This window comes from Saprolegnia parasitica (assembly GCF_000151545.1).
Source record: "Saprolegnia parasitica CBS 223.65 unplaced genomic scaffold supercont2.1, whole genome shotgun sequence".
In the NCBI taxonomy this organism is placed as follows: domain Eukaryota; phylum Oomycota; class Saprolegniomycetes; order Saprolegniales; family Saprolegniaceae; genus Saprolegnia; species Saprolegnia parasitica.
The window spans coordinates 1,547,749-1,560,809 of record NW_012156395.1 but is presented as its reverse complement, the minus strand read 5'-3'; the positions used below and the strand labels follow the sequence as shown (position 1 = coordinate 1,560,809).

The window sequence follows — 13,061 nt, the reverse complement described above, 5'->3', positions numbered from 1 at the left end:
TTACGGAGGCTAGACCATGGGTAATCTGTGCATAGTGTAGCTCAGTTGGTCTAGATCACTAGTCGCTGTACGATTTCCAACATTGCCCACTCGCCACTCGAGCGTTCCAAGAACGTGAAAGGGAAAACTACGTCTTTTCTTCCTGCTTGGGTCCATGGTGCTGGTACACTATGCCGTCTATTGAACTCGACGAGCAGGTGAGGCTCGGTCGTTCTTGGCTGTGCACGCATGTGGCCTCGGCGCAGCAACAGCATGTGGTTACGATGCTTCAATCGTCGACACTGCCACTACGTCATGTCGACTTGGGTCGCGTCCCGTTCTTCGTGCTGCTTAATCGACTTCCACAGCGGCCGTCGTGCTTCGTCGCCGTCCGAGGTGGCCCACGGTGTCGATGCGAGCGCGTCCTTGTCGGCCGCGTGCAGGCAGTACTGGGTCTTGAGCATCTCTTGCGTCCCGAGCAGGCGCTCGAACGCAAACTTCTGCAGCGGCGAGACCACGTCTTGGGCCATCGGTTTGCCGCCCACGACGTGGTAGGACCGACTGAGAAAATTGAACAAGTCGAGCAGCTTGCGTTCGTCGTTCTCAAAGTTGCGCGAGTCTTCCCAGGGCACGGTACTAATGTGCACTTGGGTCTCTGCGCTCGGCGGCTTGTGCACGTAGAGCACGATACGCGTCGCGCCCCCCGACTTGTGCAGTGCGACGCCATGGACGTAGTCCTTTGCGAGTCGCCACTTGAGTGTCGGCTGCTGCCAGTGCGCCGCCAAGACGTGGGCCGCGAGCAATTCGCTTTTCCGGACGACCACGACGAGGTACTCGCCCGGTGCACTTTTGAACGCGGTCGCCCAGAGCACTTGACCTTTCTCAAAGACGTCGCCGACTTGAAGGTGGACCCGCGGTGTCGCGGTTGTCGAGATGGGATCAAACGACACGAGCAGTGCCTAAATCAGACAAGTTGTCTTTTCTTAAATTTGGACGTTTGGTGTTGAGAAAAAAGGTGAACCTTGGCCCAGTTCCAGACCGGGTCGTGGGGCAAGAGCCGGCCGTCGCCACCAAAGGTGTGCGCGATGCGCTTCCGCCGACGCTCGTCCGTGATCTGCTTGCTGTCAAACGTCAAGCCTGCCACGTCGCGAAGGCCTTCGAGGACGTGCGTTGTGAGGTCGATCGCGCCAACGACGGGCTTGACGACGACGCCCGAGAGGCCGTTCGCGACACCAAGAGCGAGCCCCCGCGGCCCATTTTGCGCGCCACGCATCGGGTCGACGAGAAGACCCGTGAAGCCGCCGAGGAGGCCACCGGTCATGTCGTGTTGGAGCTTGTTGACATTGAGTTTGAGCTAAAACACAAGAAATAATGTAAAATATACGACGCCACGTCATCACCGTACTTGCTCCCTGCGGGACGACGGGCGGGCGAGGGCAAAGAAATTGCGCTTGGCGGCATACACGCGATCGCGGGAGAGCGACATGACCGAATTGCCCATGGCGGTCGTTAGGCGGGACGTGGTGTCGAGCACACCGAACGCTGTGTGCCCGACCAGGGAGAGCGTGCCCCGGGTCATACCCCCAAGGAGCCCCCGCGCTCCAAAGCGTGCCATGCCCAAGTACGGCGCAACGACAAAGTCGGTGAGGCCATCGCGGACACTCGCCGCGAGCCCGACGGGATTGCCCATAAAGTTCATAGCGCCTACGCCCATCCGCCGCATTGCAGCACCTTGTTTACTGTAAAGTTCGGCGTACCGACGAGCTTGTACAGTTGTCGCAAGAGGCTCGTCGTGTAGTGGTCGAGCACAACGTCGCGCACCTAGCATGCGAGTCATCCTCCTCCATGGCCTCGGAGGCTACGTGTACATGCGCCGCGTCCGTGATTTCGTGCTGGATGACGAGACTCGAAAATTGCAGTGGCGCATTCTCGATGCTTTTGGCCACGTTGACGAGCCCGGCTGCAAACGAGTGCGTGAACGAGCTCTTGAAATGCTGCCGGAGAGACGCACTGCTCTCGGCCGTGTACGACTTGCGGAAGGTGATGTTGGCGCGGAACGGACTCACTTCCAGGTGCGCAATGTAGACATTCCGTGGCGTACGCGGTGCCCGAGGCGAGAGATGCGCGGCGTGCTTGTCGTAGAGGCGGTCGAGGATGTCGTAGAGCGTGCGCAAAATGGCTTCGTCGAACGTCAAGTCAATGTCCTGGAGCTGCAACGCGATAAATTCGATGTGCAACAGCCCATCCACGGCTTTGTTTTTGGCACGTGCTGCACCAAGGTCGCGTGAAAGAGCGGGTCCGGGGTCATGGTTGCGCGGGAAAGCACGACGGGGAGACCGACTTGGTGGCTGAAACTGCGCTGGTTGTCGACTTGGAAGCCGTCGATGTCGATCGCGACGCGCCGCTGCTTTGTCGACTGGAGCGCATACGCATCCACTGTATCAAACGAGACGCGGAGCACTTCTTGCATCTCGAGGCGGGGCGCGGCGGCCAGCGAAAAGATGGGGTACACCTGCGCCGAAAGCGACAAGGCGACTTCGCGCAGATGGATGCTTGCGTAGCGCAGCATGGTACCGACCACAAACGAGGTGGGCGCGAGCTCATACTGGAGCTGGAGGCGCAAGCACGGACTCGACGTCGACGGCATCGAGTAGCCCAGACCGCCACCAATGCGCTCTGTGCCCACGAGCTGCTCGAGGTCCATCTCGAGCGACGTCGTGTCTTTCGGATGCAATAGAGGGAACCACCCCGTGAGCGACGTGCCCCGGGTCACACAGAAATCGATGATCGCTTCAATCGACAAGTGCAGCATGCCAAGAAGCACCTCGCCACTGGCCGTGCCGGCGTTGAGCGCGATGACGGTGACGACGCCGCGCTGTCGTCGCAATGACATCTACCAATGTGTGAGTGCGTTGAGTTCTCACCAGTCGATGTACCTCGAACGTGTTTGGCTTCCACAGCATGGTGTCGTCCCCTTTGATTTTGTTGGTCTTGAACGTAGCACCTTCGGACGTGAACTTGCAGCGCACCCGGTCACCTTTGCCAGCGAACCCTCGACCTTCAAGAACCACCACGCGAAGTGTGCCGCCGCGCCTGACGAGCCGCTCGAATTGCCTACCCTCGCATGGTATGTCATTATGACAGATCCGACGGTTTCACAAAAAGTGTACATACGATTTGACCTCGGTGACGTGATCAATCGACGCAGCGTCGACTTGCTTCACGTTGCGCGATGGATGCGCACCCCGGGCGGCGTGCGTAGGTGACGACGACGCGATCGCTTCCTATGCATCGATCAGCGACCTGTAGCGCGGGTTATCGTACCCCGTCTTTGTTGGAGAAGAGACGTTTGACCCGCTGGAGGCTGCCAATCGGTGTGGGTTTGGTCGACTTGCGGAGCCGGCGCAAAATACGCGTCTCGGCCGCGACCTTGAGCGTCTGTAGCGTGTCGTTCATGTGGCGGTGCTGCAAGTTGTGCAGCTGTTCGTGCCACTTGACTTTCAGGCGATTTTTATGGGCCACAAGCTTGTCCTTCTTCTTGAGCAGCAGCTGCTTGGCCTTCTCGGTCATTTCTTGCTTGCTCGACGGCTTGGTCTCGGCGCTTGTATGGAGCTTGCGCTTGTGCTCAAGGATACGTCCTTTGCGATCCGATTGAGACGGGAGCGCACGTACACAAGACCTTCGCTCGTCGTCCGGGTCTGCGTCTTGAGCCGCTCGTACCAATGCGTAAGCAGTCCGCGCGTCGAGCGACAGACTGCGATGTGGACATCAATACTACCCACGGTCACCACCGTCGCCCTCTTGGCTGCCTTCATCGAGTCGTGAAGCAGCGGCAGAGTAACGGCGGTGCTCGTTTCGTCAAAATCCCGGAGAGGCAACGTAGCCGTGCCGAGCACGGGGTGGGCCGACAAGGCGTGGTACGACAAGACGTCGAGTTCGATCAACGCATTCTCTGCTCCGTCGAGATCGAAGAGGAATGTTTGCTCGAACCAGCTCGGCTCGTGGCAGCGTTCAATGTAGTAGGTCTTTTGGGCACCCGCCTTGCGCTTACTACTGCTGCCCGGTGCGCTGAGCGACACGGCGACGTACGGGTGACACAAATCGGATGCCACCGAAGCCTGCAAGCCCGTGGCCGAGACGACCGTGACGAGCACTTGGTCGACCATCTCAAAAATGGGACGAGACATGTACAGTGCAATGCGGGCATGGAGCTGGTGCAAGAGCGGGTCAGGGTCTGCACTCATGGACGGCCGCGGCGCGACCGCCGAAACAAAGCGCGATGTCGACGTCGACGGCTCGGTCGTCGAATTGAAGATCGAGGACGGCTCTTTCGGCTCTGCTTCCAAGGCGGCCGAGAGCTCGGCGAGTCCGCTAAAGCTATTGCGCCGACTGGATCGTGTCCGATGGTGCGCCGACGACCGGGTCGTCTCGACCGCCTCGAGCTCTACACTGCGGCGCCGTGGCAGCGTCGGGGCTTGCAGCGCCTCGAACGCACGCGTGTGCTGAAGCGCAAGCAACGACAGCAGCATCTGCTGCATGCGAACCTCTTCCTTGAGAAAGTACGTGCGCTCGTCGTCAAGGGTCGCGCTCTCACGAAGTCGGAGCACGCGCGTCATGCCGTCGCCGTCGACGCGCGCGTAGCTCACCGCGCGCTTGGGTTTTTGAAACATGGAGGTTGTGGGAAAGTTGAGGTGCGACAGGCCCGACGAGAGTTTCGCATCGTAGGCGATCGTGAGTTCCTCGGACGGCCGCGGCGACGGTTTTGGAATCGCGACTTGCAGATTGAGCACGTCGAGTGCAACCGTGTCGATGTCGTCGAGACCAAGCCCGCGCCGCTCGCCGACGATCGTGCGTCCAAAGGTCTTGGGCGGGTCGGCATACCGCACGTCCTTCTTCGGCCCCCGCGGCGAGAGCAAAAAGTGCTTGGGCCGCGTCACCGCGCGGGCGTCGTCGTTGCGAAGCGACACATTCAACTACGCAATCGTGTTGCAAACAAAGTATAGGCGGCCGACGCGACAATCGAGCGCGTACCTGGTGTGGCGCCATGGGCTCGGGCCACGTAAAGAGTGCGGCGGCGCCGGGGCGAAGCACCTGCCATGCGTTCCGCGGCCCGTCGACGCCGGCTTGGCGGTAGAATAAAAGGTGGCTCGAGGTTTGGTTTTCGATGCGGTAGGCGATTTCGGCCCGAGACGCCAAGGGGCGAAAGACCGTCAGGACCGTCGACCCGACAAAGCGCGAGTGCACGCGCACGACGTCCATGGACATGCCATGTTGCCGCACGGTGATCATTTCGCCTACGTCACGCCACGTTAGCATACACGTGTTTGATTGGACGAGAAAGCATCTTCTACCGTCGACGGCTTTTGTCTCTGCAACGCCTTGCTTGGCCTCCCGGCGCGACGTTGGTGACGCTGGCGTGTCAATGAGACTCGCGACCGTCACGTCCAAGGGACCCGTGGTGGCAATGCCAAACTTGCCCGACCGGTACCGCGGCGCTTGCTTGGCAAGCATGTACTGCGCACTCACGAGCGCCCGCTTCTTGACGGGGACCTTGGACGACGGGTGGTACGGCTGGGCGTCGTTGGGCGCCATCGTCATGTTGAGATTGTCGTGGGCATCGTAGAGCGCGAGGGGGCGTGTAGCTGGTTGAACACGAGGTACCGAGGCGTAAAGGTGACGCATTTCGTGCGGTAAAACACGTCCGGGCCCAACGAGACACGCGCGCTGATGGGAATCACGCCCGATGAATTCTTGAGCTACAAATGCGGTCTACATGAAACCGTCGGGTATGTCACGATGACATACCTCGACGACTTGGTCGATGCCGAGTGCCTCGAGGGAGAAGCCCTTGGACCAGGCGTATTTTGGGCACTAGCCAGAGATGAGACATCCGAGTCGATCAATCACGACAGAGAACGACCAGCGAATATGTACCTTGATGCAGAGACTGTTGGCAAACGCCGAGACATCGTCCAAGGCCGCCGAGCTAAACGAAACATGGTCGCACACCGCGCCGTGCGCCGACCTGTGCACGCTGGCGACGGACAGCCGCAGAGCTCGCCAGTCGTAGCTGTCTCAACGTGCGTACACGTCTCATCTTGCTCGGACTCGGCCAAAAACGACGCACAATGCAAGTCCCGCAGAAGACACTTCCACATCCAGCGCTCGTCCAAGGTCCGGCGCCGGTCTTCGGCACCCGCGCTGCCCGCCACTTGGTAGTGCCGTGTTCTTGCTTGTACTGGAGCGCGTACGGCGTGTAGTTGACGAGCCAGTAGGGCGCATAGAGCACAATCGCTCGCTGTCCGCCGCCCCCCACAAGGTGCTCAATCCTAATTCGACAACTCAATACGAGAAACGTTGATGCAAGTGGTGATACTTGAGTTTGAGCGACCGCGTCGTCGTGCGCGATCGCTTGTCGTTGAGTTCCAAGACCACGTCGACCTATCTCCCACCATGGTTCAGGAGGGCGGCAACTCTAAAGAGAGAGATACCTTGCGGTGGCTTTTAGCGATGTCGGTGGCGGGACGTGCAACGTGACAGGTTTCATACTTTCGCACTGGAGACCGGGGAGCAGGACACTGCCGTAGAGCACGTCTTGCATCGTCGAAGAATAGATGTAGGCGACACCGCCGACCTTGATCGAGCCTTCCCAGACAATGTCCTTTGTCGCCTTCCCATGATGGACGACGAGGCGGTAGATGCAGCAGACGATGTTGACACACAGCGCATTCTCGAGTGTCAACGGTGCGTGCAGCACGAGGCGTGTGAGGTGGGAGCCAGATTTCGGCGTCGTACTAGTGTCGTCTTTGGCAAAGAGACTCCACCGACTGCGCCGCTCAACGAGGGGCGACCGCTCGGCCATTTCAATGCACAAGTGCACTTTCGGGCTGCACGAGTAGATATACGACGCCTTGGCATCGGTCATCTAGATCACAAATTCGATCCTTTGCCAGAATACGGTGGTGATGCGATCGCTACCAGGTGGAGGAGGTCGATGCCATCGCCTTCGATAGCGGTGACGCTACCCGTTGTGCCATGCGGCACGTGCATGAGGTAGAGGTGCCCAATGTGCTTGCCGCGCGACGCGTCGGCGTACTCAAACAGTGGCTGCAGGGGCACGTAGTAGACTTGCGACGGCTGTAGTGACGTCGCGGTGGCGGGCGCTCGCCCGAGTGGCTCCTTTACATGCTTGCTGTTGCCGAGTCGAATGCCAAGCACAAAGGACGTGGCATTGACGAGCTCCAATTGGCTCTGGACGGCGACGGTTTGGCCATACCGCGTCTAGTGTCAAAGTGGGAGATATACAGGGGATGCAGCATTATTTGGAAGGAACCTTTGTGATGCCGACGACGCAGCGCAAGGCGGCCCGGATCGACGGGCTTGCCGCCACGAGCGCACTGACGTCGTCGTCGTCCGGAATCAGATCGAAGAGAAACGTGCCGCTTTGGCTTACGTCCACATGGTGCAACCAGCGAAACCCGCGGAGCTGAAGCGACATGTCGTATGTGAGCGCGGCGGCATTGGACGCGAGGGCGTGACGCAGCGGCTCGAGCGGCGCGTCATAGTTGAGGAAGAGAACGCGGAGGTAGTTTTGATTTTCCACCGTCGTCTCAAGCATGCGGTCCTCGTAGAGGACGCTCACGATTGGAGGCGAGTGGAGAGCCCCGGTCATGGCTGGCCCGACGTACGTGACGAGGTGCGCTTCGGGCTGCGGCTGGAAATACCGAACGACGCGACCCGTTCGATTCACGACGCCAGAGGTCGACGACGGAGCTTGCGTCGTGTCGTGACAGAGCTCGAGCGCTAAATTGAGACAGTACTCGGTGATGTTGATTTGGATCGAGTCGGTGCTCGAGATCCAGAGGCCGGCGCCGCGGCAAGGACCGTCTTCGGCGAGGATTTTGAGCTCGAACCGCTCGACGAGCGGCTCCCATCCCCGCACAATATTGTTGAAGACGTCGATGGCGCAGCCCAGTGTGAGCTTGATGTACGTTGTCGGCATGTTGCCCGCGGTGGGCTCCATCAGCTTGGAGTGCGACTTTTCCAGCGCCACAGCAGTCGCGTCGTCATTGTCTGTAAACCGAAGCACGTTCAACGACGCGTTAGTCAGAAAGGACAGCAGCAGCGGCTTTTGAAACTGCAGCGCGTCATCGAGCAGCATGAAGCAGACTCGGGGTGGCAGTGTCACGGCGATCGACTCGATGGTCTCGAATGCGGCGGTCGTCGACGACCCGACGCTGTGTGTTTCATCATTGTCATTGTCATCGTTGTCATCGTCATCGTCGTCATCGTCCGAGGCGTCCGTCAGGCGCGCATATGTGGCGACGACCGCTTGCACAAATGCAATGTCACTTGGAAGACCATAGACATACACTGTGAGCTCAGGCGCACCGGGAAACATGGGGTCGTAGCGCTGGATGTCCACGGTATGTGACGTCTGCGCCGTGTCGAGGCTTGAGCTGTAGTGCCAGTCGAGCCCCGTCGGCGTCATGACGGTCCGGCGTTTCGCGGCCTCGAGAAAGTACGCCTCGATGCCGTGTAATTGCACGTGCAAGCTCGACGTCGATGCATTCCAGGCGCTGTGAACACTAATGACGGTTGCACCCGGGACCGTGGTGACCACCAGCGTCTTGGCCGTTGCCGTGACGGTCGCCGTGACGGCCGCGGCCGTTGCGTGGAGCGAGTACCATAGATCTGGCGCGTCCTCGTCGAGCTCGTCCCCGGTCGTCGTCAAGAAGGCGCCGACGCACATGTCGCCGCTCGTATCTGCATCCATCTCGGTGCTGGGCCACGGGTACCCAAACGCCGGGTCGTAAAAGAAGGTCGAAAAGTACTCGAGCGTATACGTGAGACTCGTGGGGTCGCTCACAATGGGAAGCTCGACGACGTCGAGTGCGATGCCTAGCATGGTGTAGCCATACGGGAAGCGAATGGACGTCAAGTGAAACGCGTGGGATCGGAGGGGACCGGCGTCCGGTGCGCGAAACGGGCTCCAGCGATCGGGGATCGCGGGCGTGAACGGTGCAAACGATGTGATGGCAATCAGCGGCTCGGCGATCGTCGCGAGCTTGGTCAAGCGGACGCTGCCGGCAACCACGGCCGTCGTCAAGAACGTCGACTCGTAGCTGCCCGTCACGGTCACCACCAGCGGCGACAAGACGAGTGCGAGCGCATCTTCTTTGAGCTCAAACTGGAGCTCCCAGCGCGGACACACCACGCCGACTTCCCACGGCGTTGACGACCGCGCGTCGACGATCGCGTTTAAGTGCGCGGTGGCGTCGAACGGCGCGTGGCACGGGTGTGGCCCGCCGTCGTACTCTGTCGTTGGCGCGATGTGCTGCTCGAATGCGCGCGGGAATTTGGCGTACTCGCCCATGTTGTCAAACCAGAGACTGAGTAGAATGCTCCACTCGGTGACGTCCATCTCGAGTCGCAAGGACGGCGAGAAGACGTAGAGGTCCCGCGTCGACGAGCCATGCGTGTCGCGCACAAAGTGGATGGTCGTGGGTTCGAGGCTCACGAGCGACCAGCGCAAGTCCGGACTCATCGCTTGGAAAACGCGCCCGTTCGCAAGAATGCGCGGGGCACACGTCGCGTCGGGTGTCGCGCCAGACGGTGTCGTCGCCGAGAAGGTCCCAAAGGCAAACGACCAGTAGCGCTCGCACACTTTTTCGGCGTCGGCGCAGTAGGCGCGGCATTGACGCATCTCGAGGATGTCGCGTTGAAGGTGCCCAGCCAGCGACCGCGCAGGCCATAGCGTCGACGGTGCATGGAGCCCGGCAAAGTACGTCCATGGCGCATCCACGTAGGACCGCTGCATGAGGAGCTCGTCCATAACAAGCGCCAGTCGGTCGTCCGACTCGCTATTGCGCGGAAAGACGAGCGCGGCGTGGGTCATGCGCAGGCTCTTGCAACTCCGGGTGGCGGGCGGTATTTCGGCCGACGGGTCGGATGGGAAGTACAGTTGGATGGCACGCTGCAGCACCGCCACGGCACCGGTGGGCTCAAACACATAGTTCCAGCACTCGAGGTAGAAGCGGTAGAGACACGTGAGCTGGAGACCGTGCATCGCGATGACGAGCTCGGTCTCGGAGCGCGTCATGTCGAGCATCGGCGCAATCGCGTTCGTGGCGCAGGCGCACTAGACACACAAAACGTCATGTGGGCCTGTGACAGGACCAGACGCACCTCCATGGGGACGATAAAGTAGCGGTGGAGACTGCCATACGCTGTGCTGTCTTGCACCGTGAAGCGCTCGACCGTCATGGCGACCGTCGCGGTGTGCTGTCGGATGCTCGTGCCAAAGAGCATGATCGTACTGAGGCAGCCGCCCTCTTGTGTGAGACGGATGGTCGACTGCTCCAAGTGCCACGCGAGCTCCATCTCGGTCGTCTTCGTGGCAGGGCTTGGCGTCGCCGTCGCGGGAAGCAAATCGCAGTATGCTTTCGCATACCCCATGGCATCGCAGAGACGTTCGGGCTCGAACGATGCCTCGAGGCGTTGGGTGCGCAGACTGCATCGACGTGGTGCGTGGACCGAGTCGTGCAATGTGCAGGATGCACCCGGCTCGCTTGGCGGTAGTGGCGCCAGTCGAAAGACGTCGCGCCCCAGAAGTGCCAGCGTTAGTGTGTCGAGGCTAGCTTCGTACCGCGCGTCGCAGCCTTCCGACCAGAGCGCTCCCTGCAGCGCTTCCCAAGCCACGTGCAGCAGCATGGCTTCAGCAGGTATGACTGCAAAGAGCTCCGTCACGTCGCCAGTGGTCGTCTCGAGACCCATAAAGAGCGGAAGAAGCACGTGGAACGCGCCATGCGTCACCGTTACGTTGACGATGCGCGTGCGTGTCAGCGCTGCTGGCGATGCCGACGGCGAGGCGGCCTGCAACGGCTCATAGCGCTCCAGAAGCTGCACCAAGCTGCGCGTCACGTAGACACCCAGGGAGGCCACGACAATTTTGACGCTGGTGCCACCGTACGACATGTCGACGGCCTCCAGCGCCACGACAGGCGATGCCTTGTCGCCGTGGCGCAGTGCGACATGTGCACACTGAACGCGGTGATGCGCCTCGTGCGTCACGGCGTTGGCGTGAAGGTACCAGTCGGTCACATATACCTCGACAACATCGGTGGGCAGGATGACGCGCAGGGCGCCCGTCTAGACGGCGGTTTCACGAATGGAATATGGTATGTCATGCCACGTGCAGCGTACCTGCACGGAGCACCCGACGGCCCATGCGCTTGCGACGTCTGACGGTGGGGGTCGTAAACGAAAAGGCAGATCCGGATCGAGCAGCTGGAGCGTGCTTAGACACGAAGGCAATGTTTCGTGGCACGTCATGTCCAGAGATGTCAGTGTGACGTGCAACGACGACGCTGCCGACGTCACCTGCAACGAAAGCGACAGCATCGTATCGACATCTATCGGATGTTATAGCAATAAGTTCTGGGCAGTGGCGCGTACCTGCGCCAGGTTGGAGCTGAAGGAGCACGACGGTGTCCTTTTGAATCACCGAGGCGGTGACGCAACGGACGTCGACCTCCATCTCTGCACTGAGGAGCAGAAAGTGGCTCGACACCTCGCTGGTGCCGGTCGCAGTCAGCCGGTGCCACATGTTGGCGACGCACAGACCGCCCCACGTAGCAGAAAGCACGATCTCGTCAAGAGCCCACGTCCAAGCGACCTAGCACCGCAATCGACTTTCCATCCTCCCGCCACTGATTGTGTACCTGATAGGTCGTCTTGGTAGGTAGCTCGTTCCGAAGTGCAGGGCTCTGACGGGCACCTTGGGCCTGCGCTTGGCACTCGAAGATCTCCTGGGTCGTCTGTGCCGACAGTATTATAGTGTGCATCCTGCACATGCGCCTACCAGCTGCAGCTCTAAAACGTTCAAGCAAGCGACAAGCCGCAACGCTTTCGGGTTGCGCGACTGCATGAGCTGGAGCCACGACCCGTAGAGATGCGCATAGCTGGCCATGATCAAGGTCGACGGCGGTACATGCACTTGGGGTCGAAGGAGGCTCAACACTTGGTTGATGGCGTACAGCCAGCGCACGCGGGCGCGGCTGCGGGTGGACTTGCAATGCAAATGGCGCCATCGGGTGACCTTGTGTCTAGAGAACGCGCTGTGTGTTAGCACTTGGAAAGGTTTGCAGATATGGCACCGTAGGCCGTGGGTATAGCACTGCAGCGCCGTGGCCTGTTGTCTCCATAGCGACACAAACGAAGATGGAAGCGTTAGCTGCAGCTTTGTGACGTGCGTCTCGACAGCAATGGGCGACGTCTTGGTCGGTTGATGCAATGACGCATGTACGTAGACCGACGGCAGAAGGTGGTACGCTGTCTCTTTGGCGTCTTCATCGACGTAGATCGCTGCGTCGCTGAGCGTCACCGCTTTGAAAAGCTCGTCGCTATCTGCTTTGGACGCATGGTCGATAAGGCTAAGGGCGCCGAGCGCCAAGCCGATGCGGAAGCCACGACCAGTGTAAAACACGTGCACGTCGGAGAGCGTGACGGCAACGTTCTTGAGTATGCGGTCGAGGAGCGAGCTCGAGAGACCCCCGACCATCCAGGACGACCACGACGAGGTCGTTGCGCCGTTCGCATGCAGCTCCTGGACCTTGCGGTTCTTTTCGTCGAGCTCGGCTTGTACGTCGTGGTATGTTTTCGACTCGACTTCGACTTCGACGCCGGTGATTTTGACTTGGACGGGCTCGCGCCAAAACGATGTCCAGGGTACCTGTACGTCGGGTCATCGTCCAACGCTTCGCCAGGACGTCGTTACTACCTGAATGCGAATGCTGCGAATGGCGCCATGTACGAGCGTCATGGAACTCTCGGCCGAGTGGAAGGCAGTCGTCTTGAGCTCCTAGTGGACCATGCATGTCGTGCGATATAGGCACGCAGAGGACGGACCACATCTTCGAGGGTCAGGTCGCCAGCCCAGAGCCCCAGTGAGACGCTCTCTTGCTCGACGTGAACGAGGTACTTGCGCAGCGCGCGCAGGATCGCCTTGGTGACGGCGTCGCGTACAAAAGCCATGGTCGTGATGTGCCGGTTGGGAAGCGTCGCGATTGACGCGCCAATGA

General features: G+C 60.3%; 1 protein-coding gene across 1 annotated transcript; it reads right to left on the bottom strand.

The window, feature by feature from the left end:
• Positions 1-287: 287 nt before the first annotated feature.
• On the bottom strand, positions 288-13,014 carry SPRG_22056 (hypothetical protein; the record flags this gene model as incomplete). Its single annotated transcript, XM_012338745.1, has 30 exons — positions 288-938; positions 1,001-1,333; positions 1,385-1,683; positions 1,737-1,800; positions 1,848-2,189; positions 2,246-2,872; positions 2,916-3,093; positions 3,154-3,263; positions 3,304-3,597; positions 3,648-4,952; positions 5,011-5,273; positions 5,331-5,621; positions 5,699-5,735; positions 5,785-5,850; positions 5,914-5,965; positions 6,013-6,180; positions 6,231-6,308; positions 6,356-6,420; positions 6,471-6,480; positions 6,537-6,904; positions 6,958-7,260; positions 7,313-10,120; positions 10,168-11,130; positions 11,185-11,393; positions 11,437-11,656; positions 11,703-11,798; positions 11,843-12,086; positions 12,138-12,712; positions 12,761-12,841; positions 12,889-13,014. The coding sequence occupies 30 exons, from the start codon at positions 13,012-13,014 to the stop codon at positions 288-290; spliced, it is 11,226 nt and encodes a 3,741-aa protein (XP_012194135.1).
• Between the last annotated feature and the right edge of the window lie 47 nt (positions 13,015-13,061).